We start from the raw sequence: 11,051 nt of genomic DNA on the forward strand, positions 1-11,051 counted from the left end.
AAGATCCAAGAAAGATGTGACTAGGGAGGGATGGTCAGAGATGCAAATCTGCTGACTCTCAGGATGCGAAAGAGGGCCACAATTCAAGGAACACAAACAGCTTCTAGAAGCTGGAAATGCAGGGAAAGGTATTCTCCCCTAGAGTCCCCAGAAAGTGATGCAACCGTGCAATACTTGGATTTTAGCCCAGTGATACCCATGTTGGACTTTGGACCTATAGGGCTGTGAGATAATAAATCTGTATTGTGTTCAGCTGCCAAATCGACGGTAATCTGTTACAGCAGCATTAGGAAACTATATAATATCCTTTCCCGGGTTTTCACTAGAGTATTTGACTTTTACCATGAATTTGTAGGAGTTTCAGAACACAGATGTGGATGTTAAACCCATCATCAGATGTGAAACAAGTAATTTCCCAGTCTAACACTGATCTTCTGCTGTTTTTGGTATCATGTGCCATATTACAAATTTTAAATTATACATAATTAAATTGATTCATTTTTATGTGGCTTCTGGGTTTTTTGCCTTCATTTTGTCTTAAAATGACCTCTTGCAACTTGAGGTTTTCTAAATATTCTCCTAAATTTTCTCCTAATTTACATTTTTTCCCTTTTCATAGATTTTTAATCTACTAGAATTATATTTTTTACTACAGGCCAGAATCTAATCACATGGTCTTCAAGGTAGACAGTCAGCTATGTCAACAAAATATATTAAATAACCTTTCTCTCTAAACTATAATAGAAGTGAGAGTTTGCAGGCACCCGGGTGGCTCAGTTAGTTGAGTGTTCACCTCTTGGTTTTGGCTCAGGTCATGATCTCAGAGTCGTGGGACTGAGCCTCTTGTTGGGCTCTGTGCTCAGTGAAAGTCTGCTTGAGATTCTCTCCCTCTGCCCCTCCGCTAACTCATGGTGCGTGTGCATGCACACTCTCTCTCAAATAAATAAAATATTAAAAAAAAAAAAAGTGAGAGTTTGAACAAGATGCCCTCAAAGGTTCTTTTAATCCTTAAAATTCTAAGACAACCCTTAAAAAGATAAATATTGCTCTTTAGCTTATATTAATTCAGACACAAATTATAGTTTGATTAGGGAGTATAGCCCTACTTATTGACAGACTTAACATAAGCAGGGTACCTGGTGATTCTTCATTTCTTCTTCTCTCCTTTGCTGGAGCTGCTTTAATTGCACTTGGAGCTGATTCTCCACTTGCCTCTGCTTGTCCAAGACCTCCTGGTAACGCTCCTTCAACAGGGTTCTCTCCGTCATCATTTTGTCCTAATTTGTAACAAAAGAAGTTTAATTTCCTTATTTAGTTGCAAAAAACATCATTCACCAGGTGCCTGTTCAAGGCACTGTGCAGAGCTCTAGGCTGCAGGGTCCAACATTCTATTAGCCATGTGTGGCTATATAAACTTAAGGTAATTAAAATAAGGAAATTTTAAAATATAGCCCCTCAGTCACACATTCTCAAGTACTCATTAGCCACAAATAACAAATGGCTACCATGCTGGACAGCACAGATATAAGACATTTCCATCATTACAGGAAATCCTATTGCACAGCACTGCCCTAAGGCCAGGGGCGGGGGGGTTGGCAATGTATGGCCTGTGGGCCAAATCCAACCACTGTCTGTTTTTATAAATAAATTTTTTCCTTAAGATTTATTTATTCAGGGATCCCTGGGTGGCGCAGCGGTTTGGCGCCTGCCTTTGGCCCAGGGCGCGATCCTGGAGACCCGGGATCGAATCCCACGTCGGGCTCCCGGTGTACGGAGCCTGCTTCTCCCTCTGCCTGTGTCTCTGCCTCTCTCTCTCTCTGTGTGACTATCATAAACAAATAAAAATTAAAAAAAAAAAAAAAAGATTTATTTATTCATTTGGGGGGGGGGGGAGAAATTGTGTGCATATGAGAAGGGGGAGGGGCAGGAGGAGAGAAAAAAAGCAGACTGAGCTGAGCAGGGATCCCACAACCTTGAGATCATGACCTGAGCCGAAATCAAGAGTCAGATGCTCAAACAACTAAGCCACCCAGGCATCCCTATAAATAAACTTTATAGGAACACAGCCGTTCCCAATGGCTTATAGGCAGCTTTTACGCATGCTACAATGAGTGGAATGGTTGCAACAGAGCCCATATAGCTCCAAAGCATAAGCATTTACCATCTGACCTTTTACAGAAAAAGTTTGCCAATCTCTGCTCTAGGGAATAAGAGAAAGGAGACATTTTATCAGAGCAAGAAAAAAATGAATGGGTAAAAACAAAAAAACACAACACCTACTCAAAATTGCATCCAGAAAACAGGATTGCTTATTGGTCATTAGCACTAAAAATGGACAAATCCACTAGAGGTCTGGAGAATACGGTATTCAGACTGGGCAAATCAGCAAGCTCTCATGTAAAATAAGAGTAGAAGGCTTCTGAGGACCACAGCTCAGTTCTGCCTCCCCATATCCATAAATCAAAAAAGTGATGGTTACATTTCAAAGGGATGCTAAAACGGTCAATATAAAACATATTTGGGGGCGCTAGGTGGCTCAGTCGGTTAAGTGTCTGCCTTTGGTTCAGGTCATCTCAGGGTCCTGGGATCGGGCCCCAGATCAGGTTCCCCACTCATTGGGGAGCCTGCTTCTCTCTCTCCCACTGCTCCTGCTCCTGCTCTCTCTCGCTCACATGCTCTCTCTCAGTCTTTAAAATAAATAAATAAAACACATTTGGTATAAGGCAGCACCTGTAAAATTTAAATCAAGAGCATTCAACTGAACTATTGATTAAAAGAGAACTATTTTCAAAGAAAAAAACAAGTTTTAGAAGTGAATGAAGGAAAACTTATCACATTATGATAATAAAAACTAAGCTCTCAAGATGGGGCTTTAGTGGGGCGCCTAGGTGGTGCATTGGTTAAGCCTATGACCCTTGCTTTCAGCTCAGGTCATGATCTCAGGGTCATGAGATCCAGCCCTGTGTCAGGCTCTGCTCTCAGCACAGAGTCTGCTTAGGATTCTCTCTCCTCTCCCTCCAGCTCATGCTCTCTCTCTCTCTCAAATAAATAAATAAATCTTAAAAAAAAAAAAAAAAAAAGATTAGACTTTAACTTTGGAATAAACTAGTCCTTAACCCAGCTGCTGAAATGTGAAGAAGGCCCCCAGATGACTCTAGTCTCACATCTTTACGGGGATTCTGAACCTGGAATCTATGGATGGGCCTCAGGGATCTCTGAACTCTCTGAAATTAGGGAACACGGTAAGGAGGATAAATTTTTCTGAGATGAGAATTAAAGTTTTCAAAAGATTCCAAGAGGACTTTAATCTAAGAAAAGTTAAAAAAGGTTAAGAACCAATATATGCAACTAGTAGATAAGAATCTTTTCCTTCTTCAGCACACCTCTTTCTCTTTATTTCCTTGTGGTACTTTCTCTGTTCACAATGCATCTTTAGAACACAGGCTGGGGGCAGGGGGGACCACAAGTCTCAGGGAAAGAAGTCTCAAGGTACATGCTATTAGTATATACCAAGAAAGGCTATCGTAAACTACTTGTTCCAAATCATCTCATCTTAACAAGCCAAAGTTACTTTGTTTCATCCGTGTATAATTGGTTCCAAGGACCAGAAGTTATGATTTCAAATGCAGACGGTGGGAAATTACCATAAACGCACAAAAAGGGAAACTAAACAGGAGCCAAGTTTCTTGTATTGCCACCAAGCTTAACACCTGCCTAGCTCCACTGCCTTGTTAAAAGCATGTGGGCCTACACTGTATGTTAACCGACTCGAATTTAAAGGAAATTTTGAAAAAATAAAATAATATAAAATGAAAGCATGTGAGCCATCCCTCCACTCAAAAGAATACAGCCTTACAAAACATAACCCTGGGCCTCTTTTCACCCAAAGACTTGCTAGTTTCCACTCCTGCTTCAGACTGATGCTAAAGCTTATTAATAACTTAGTTGGCCCCCTTGGACTACTACAGTCACGGGAACTCCGCCATAGAACTGTGGGGCAAAATACTGTGTGTGAAGTGCTTAGAGTAAGTGTTCAAAAGGCGAAACCCACCCCCACCCCTTCCTGGGACTGCTCTTCTAGTCTGTTTTTTTTTCCCAGCACATCTCTGTCAACTCTAGGATCTTTTTACCTGCCTGTTATGAATAACTCCCAAGCTGCTACCCTGTATTTAAAAAACTTTATTTACTTCATCTGGTTAATGTATTCCCATAACTTCCTTTCTTCCATCTGTCTCTCAATTTCTTCAACTTGACCAAAGATCCACTTGTTTATCTGGTTGCTACAAGGCTTTTTTCTCTTTTCTTCCACTAAGTTAATACATATTACCCTAAAAACCTCTTCCTGATGTTAGGGTGCCTCTTTCCCAGCATCATCCTTCCTCTTGAAAACTATACACTTCGATCCATACCCTTAAGGGTGGAGGTTTTTGCCATGAAATGTCAGGGAGGAATAGATCAAACAGACCTTTTAACAAAGATAAATGTGCAGCTCTCTAGGTTTTAAAACTCAATTATTAGGAATCAAAGGGAAGCTACAACTCCACAATACACCAGAAAAAGACCTGATGGGAGTTTGGCTGAAAGCTCAACACTGTGAGCAGACCGCCACAGTAAGCCAAGGGGGCCTTGAGAAATAGCGTCTGACATGATAGAACAAGAACCCCACTGTTATGAATCAATTATTCTGCATTTGGATTATTGTATTTAGTTCTCGGGATCACATTTTCTTTTTTTCTTTTCTTTTTTTTTTTTTTTTTAAAAGATTTTGTTTATTTATTCATGAGGGACACAGAGAGAAGCAGAGACATAGGCAGAGGGAGAAACAGGCTCCCCGTGGAGAGCCCGATGCAGTCCTCAATCCCAGGACCCCAGGATCATACCCTGCGCCAAAGGCAGATGCTCAACCACTGAGCCACCTAGGCATCCCCTCAGGATCACATTTTCAAAGCAATATTGGTAAGACGGAACATGTTCCAGTGGAAAAGTAATCAGGGCGATGGAAGGGCTAGAAAACATATTCTATGAAGAAAAGAAGAAATTTAAAAACATCTAGGAATGTTTTTTCTGGAAAGATTCAGACTTGAGGGGTAAGAGGAAGAGGCATAAGAAAACCTCAAGTATACGTAGGGCCAAAAAGTAAAGGAGAATTTGGATTTACTCTACACAGCTTAGGAGCTCACTATAACAAGAAGTGTGAGAAGTGCTATCATCACTTCAGAACAAGATCTAAGAATAAGAGCTCCTTTTTTTTTTTTTTTTTTAAGAGCTCCTTTTTAAATGCAATCGACTGTTTTATGAGTAGTAAGCTTCCCATCTCTGGAAGTAAGCAAGTACAAAGAAATTAGCTGACCATATGTTAGGGATTTTTTTTTTTTAAGATTTATTTATTCATGAGAGACACAGACAGAGGGAGAAGCAGGCCCCTCGCAGGGAGCCCAATGTGGGACTTGATCCCGGATCCCAGGATCACGACCTGAGCCCAAGGCAGGCGCCCAACTGCTGAGCTACCCAGGCGTCCCACTGTTAGGGATTTTAAAAGGAGATTCCTGCACTTTTTCCAACTGGGATGATATAATTCTAGATAGTCTGAGTTAACAGTCTCATATATTCACTGTTAACAGTTTAAGTACTCACCAGGTTCTTTTCAATATCTTGATCTGTGTTTACCTCTGAATCAGCCGTCTTAAAGTCAGTCTATAAAGAAAGAAACAACTATATTCAGAACTATTCAGAGACATTTGAAAAGGCTGAATACTTACTCTTTAGTAATTTTACCTAGAAATCTGCCACAACTAACTAAGTAGCTACATTTCTGTGTTCCCCTTACTGGCTTCATAACGAGAGAACTGTAGGTCTGGCAAACAGACACTGACATGAATATTGCACTGAACATTTATCCCACAAAATAACCTGAACAAGACCCAAGAACTGACAGAAAGATAGCCTCAAGAGTGAAATTAGAATTTTGCCCCCTACAATCTATTGTGCCCATCCTTCCTCCTACAAAAGAGCACACCAATCACTAGGAGGCAGGATACACTGTACTTCTTAAGATGTAGGAGAGAATTAACAAGGATTCCTCCTGCAAGGACAAAGATGGGAAATATGAATATGACCTACACTCATCAATTAGTGAAAGAGATTATAGGTAGGTCATAAAGTTCCTAGTTGCCATGATTAGATCCTGGCTTTCTTATTTATTGAACACCAGAAGGACGACATCCCATAGCACTACTGTATGAAAACTGTACGACAGTTGCCAGTAAAAAAAAAAAAGGCAGAGTAGTTCTCCACCACCTGTGAAGAAAGGTCTCCTACCCTCAATAAATAAATATATATAAATAAATATCCCAAATTCCATTTTAGTAGTAGAAACTTGATACTTGACCTGTACAGCAATGTTTTGAGAAAGCTTCAGGGAAGAGCTATCCTGATCATCATCCTGATCCACTCTGACTCCTTCAACCCCATTTGCTGGAGGCACCACAGGTCGGAAATCCAAGCCTGTGTCCCCGCTACCTTCCTTTAGGATGGAGGCGTGTGGGGATTTCTCTTCAGAACAATTCCCGGAGGCAAGCTGCTTTGTATGGCACCCTGCCTTAAGAGACCGAGTGACGGGATGGAGGCTCTCCCGGAGGCATGTGTCCCCCTCCTCTCCTGCTGTGTTGGCCACGTCCTTCAAATCAGACTGAGACCCACCGCCAGAAAGACAAAGGGCTGTGGCTAGCAAGTTTTCTCCTAAAACCGCCCGGTGCGCTGCTGAAGTGTCACCTGCTGATGAACCAGGATTCTGCTCTGGGTGTTCCAAATGGACATTTCTGTTATTCTCCTTGGTTATCGTTTGGCTACTTACACTCGACAGAGGCGAGTTCTTGTGCTTCTGTGCAGGGTCTTTGGGGCTATCAAAAACATAAGATAAAAGGTTTCTCTCTTCGCCCAATCTTAAGGATTAAATACATAATACTTTTAATATAATGACTACAAGAACCAAACCAGACTACATAAGCCCCCCAAATTATCAGAATGACATGGAACTTAGTCTTTATCCAGAGATTTTGATCCCACATGCAGGGAATATAGCTTGGTGGTTAGAGCCTGGGTGCTGGAGAGAGACATTTCCTGTCGAGTGACCGTAAAGAAACACATGTAAATGACGATGAAGAGCCCCACATTTCCGAGGTCCAGTTTGGATAACTTTGGGGAATGTTGATGAAATAGCCTACTGCTAGTTAGAATATTTCATTCAGTTACATGTGCTAACTTAATTACACGTAACGTTCTAATAAATAAAAGGTTAATTTAGAAATCCTGTTTTTATTACACTCTCACATTTCACTAAGGAATATTTCATCCAAATTCCTCACAGATCTTTGAACAAGAACCACCTTTTAGGTTCTTCAACAGTTATCCAGAGCATAGCATCCTCACTTAAAGCTGTCTGCAGTACAATTTCAAATCCAAAACTGAGGCTGTCAGTAGAACTTTTATCCCAGACAAATATATACACATGTATAAACACTGGGATAGTTGTTTTGTTGTTTGTCACAGCCCCTTAACGTGTTGCTTTTTGAAGAGATGTTTAAAACCTATTTACAGTGACATCTAACATCTCCAACAGTAAGCCTTCTACCCAGGAATACAGACTACATCTGTGCTAAATTTCTTTGCCCCTTCTTTTATTTTCTTTTTTTTTTTTATATTTATTTTTTTTATTGGAGTTCATGCCCCTTCTTTTCTTTAAAAAAAAAACAAAAAAAACAAAAAACACCTGATTCTATGAAATGATGTACGTAAGTACCCCAAGCCAGTACTGACTGAATCTTTAGGTCATTAGGTCATGGTGCCTTCCTCTCTTCAACAGCATATGTTGTTCAAAATAAAAAAACTGAGAGCATACTGTGATATGAGCCTTTAAAAAACACTTCTAGCTGAATCCTTACTGAGAGTTACCTGGGAGAGCAGGGAAGACACTTAAATTACTGATTTGGGCATATATGGTACAGTCCCGGGGTGTAAATCCTGACTCTTGCTATTTACCAGTTGTCTGACTCCAGGCAAGTTACTTAATCTCATTTAACAGAAATATGACTGACCTGATAGGATTGTTGTGAGGATGACATGAAATCTTGCATCTCAAGTATTTAGTACACAGCCTGGCACAGTAAATATTCAAAAAGCCCCAGCTGCCATTATTGTTACTAGGAGCATGTGGCTGACTCTATTTACAAAATGAAGATCCAAGTTTACGGTTAGGCTTCCTTCATGTTTTTTTCCATTACCCCTTTGCCAACAAAGCTCTCTTCATGTAAACCAGTATTTATCACGTACTACAGAGTCAGACAAGCCTGGGTTCAAACCCTGACTCCCATGTAGCTTGGCAACCCTGGGCAAGTTACTAACCTCTCTGGGTCTCAATTTCCTCACCTGTAAATGGGAATAATAATATTAGCACCTCCCTCCTGGGATTGTTATGAGGATTAAATGTGTTAATACATATAAAACTGTTAGTACAGTATCAACCTATTATATTAGGTCCTAGGTACTCTACAGAAGAGCTGAGGTGGGATATATAATTTAGTACAACACTGTACATTAACTATGTGTTAAGCACTGTAAGATGCAAGGTTGGGCAATCCTAATTCAACCCTGGAGAATTCAGAAAGGAGGCAAAATATCTAAGTGGAGCAGCAAGCTATACTAACGAAGCTATGAAGCTATTTATCTGTAGGTAATACAGATAAACATGTATCTGTGTATATGCATGAACATACATGTGCTTTATGTACAGATGTGTACATACCTATATCTCTATGTAATACAGGAGACATACATACACAGGTACGATACATAATACCATTATAATATACATAATCATAATACATAGTAACATGTAGATATATACACAGGTATCAAATCACAAATGTACAATTAAATGAACATATAGGTCCATGTAAAAAAAGGCTGAGGAAATATTTGCATTTTCAGAAGAGTTTAACCCCCTGCACTCTACGTACTCGACAAAACACTTGGCACGCCTGCTGAGTGCCAGACGTCGTGTTAGGTACCATGAATGCACATATGGACCAGACAGTCCCTATCTTTAAAAAGCTCACTCTTGTGCAGTGCCTCTAAAGCCAAGGAGAGAAAAGCCCAGCTACGCTTGCAGAAGCAGCCGTCTCATACATAAGCCCCTCGCCCAAGTGAAATCTGCCCAGTAGAGTATACGCACGTTACCTTAGACCGTCTGGGAGACCTTCCTCTGATTTGGAAGCACACAAGCTAGAAGACGATTCTGGAGGGTTGGGGGCATTGGACACCACACCAGCTACCTCGGACGCCGCCGCCATCATGCTCTGCATGTTCAGAAACAAATTACAGGCTGCAAGTTTCCAAATTTCAAAACAAGTGTTATCTTTCCCCCTCAGAACGTCCACACAACAGAGTTGTTCCAGGAGGGAAACATAAAGAAAAAGCTGAGTCCCAGCAGAAAATAATCAAGAGTTTTTCTGGAGCGGGGTATTAAAAGAGCCACTGGGCCCCGCGGGCCCTGGTGGACATGGATCCTCAGAAATGTGAGGATTCATATAAATATGTAGGAGTCTGTGCAAAGCCTTTTCACTTTGGGCAGAAATGCAGTCATTTGAAACTGACTCCTAGTCTGTGGGAATCTTGCAAATGGTCCACGTGCCTATTTACCTAATGTTCACTGACCAAGAGTGCACCTGGGGGCCTAGTTATCACCGACGTCTTCAGGTCCTAAATCATTACAAGCATCGTGCATTAATTTAAGTGAAGTGTTTTGGAGGTGTTCGTGGAGGGGGGGGGGCAATACTGTGCAGGGCAATCCCGGCATCTCCTGCCGTCAGTGTGCTCCCTCCCCGCAGACGGGAAGTGTCCGAGAACCACGGACGGAGAAAAATACAGGCTCTTCAAAGTTACTGCAGGGGAGCAAGAGTACAGGGACCTGGGGACTCCACCGGGAGGAAGAGAAGCGGGGGAGCAGGAGGCCCAAGGCAGGGAGTCGGGACGGACGCCTGTCTTGGAGCAAAAGGTCATCCTTTGTGCGGCAAGTCCCACCCGCGCCGCCGGCCGTGGCGGCGAAGACAAAGGGGGGGAGAGAGAGTGTGGAGGGGGCGGGGGTGTCACCTAGGGTCGGCTTAGGTCGTTTTTATCTTCAGGGCATCGCAGGTACTCACACCGCCCCCCTCCGCCAGGAACCTCCACGCGCGCCCCGGGCTCCGTCAGCACTCGGGTCGCAGGCCGCCGGGGGCCCGCGCGCCTCGGCTTCCCCCGTTATACGGAGCTGCTGGGAGACAATGGGCCCAAGTCGCCGCGAGTGCTCCCCCGGTGCCAACAAACATCGTGTCCCCGCGGAGCCCGGCGCCGGGGGTCGTCGGAGCCGGGTCCCCCGAGCGGGTGCGCCGCCCGGGCGCGGGGCAGGGGGCAGGTGCGTCGGGCTGCAGCGGCGGCGCGGGGGAGGACCGACGTGTCACGGGGTCCCGGCGGCGGCGGGGCGGAGGGAGCCGCGGAGCCCGGGGCGGAGCGCGGCGCGGCCGCCCAGGGGACAATGGGGCCGCGGCGCCCGGCCGCCGAGCCCTCCGCCGCCCCGCGCCCCCGCGCCCCCGGGCCCCCGGGCCCCCGCGCCCCCGCGCCCGCCCCTCCTCCCCCACCGCGCAGCCCGCGCGCCCGCTCCTAGGCCGGGCCCCCTCCACGCCCCCCCCGGCCCCCGGCCCCCCGCCCCCCGCGTCGCCGCCCCCTCCCCGCGCGCCCGCCCCGCACGCACCTCCCGCGCCGCGCCCCCGGGAGGCAGGGGGGAGGGAGGGACGCACCTGAGCGGGCGGAGCGGGGGGAGGGGGCGGCCGAGCCTCGGGGGGAGGGGTCGAGCGCCGGCCCGCGCGCGGCACCTCCCACTTCCGGCGGCGCGAGCCGGGCGGGCGAGGCTGGGCCGGGAGAGGAGCGGCCGCGGCGGCAGCGCGCCGCCCCCGACGGCGCCCCCTGGCGGCCGGCGCCGGCACCGTGCAGCAGCCGCGCGCGCCGCGGTAGCCCCCGAC

General features: G+C 45.0%; 1 protein-coding gene across 12 annotated transcripts in view; it reads right to left on the minus strand.

Annotated features, from left to right (window-relative positions):
* The window catches only part of RNF214 (ring finger protein 214), a 45,836-nt gene extending 34,799 nt beyond the window's left edge, over positions 1-11,037 (minus strand). The window contains exons 1-6 of one of the 12 annotated variants that reach the window (XM_072729715.1): positions 10,830-10,961; positions 10,197-10,303; positions 9,235-9,353; positions 6,389-6,899; positions 5,635-5,694; positions 1,137-1,277 (exon numbers count right to left, since the gene is read on the minus strand). In XM_072729715.1, coding sequence (XP_072585816.1) covers positions 1,137-1,277; positions 5,635-5,694; positions 6,389-6,899; positions 9,235-9,350 — 828 coding nt within the window. In that variant the 5' untranslated portion in view covers positions 9,351-9,353; positions 10,197-10,303; positions 10,830-10,961. Of the gene's footprint in view, positions 1-1,136; positions 1,278-5,634; positions 5,695-6,388; positions 6,900-9,234; positions 9,494-9,696; positions 9,757-10,146; positions 10,494-10,829 lie in introns of those variants that run through there. The other 11 variants (XM_072729720.1, XM_072729712.1, XM_072729716.1 and 8 more) reach the window with 11 other exon arrangements.
* Between the last annotated feature and the right edge of the window lie 14 nt (positions 11,038-11,051).

Source organism: Vulpes vulpes, chromosome 12 (genome assembly GCF_048418805.1).
Source record: "Vulpes vulpes isolate BD-2025 chromosome 12, VulVul3, whole genome shotgun sequence".
Classification (NCBI taxonomy): domain Eukaryota; kingdom Metazoa; phylum Chordata; class Mammalia; order Carnivora; family Canidae; genus Vulpes; species Vulpes vulpes.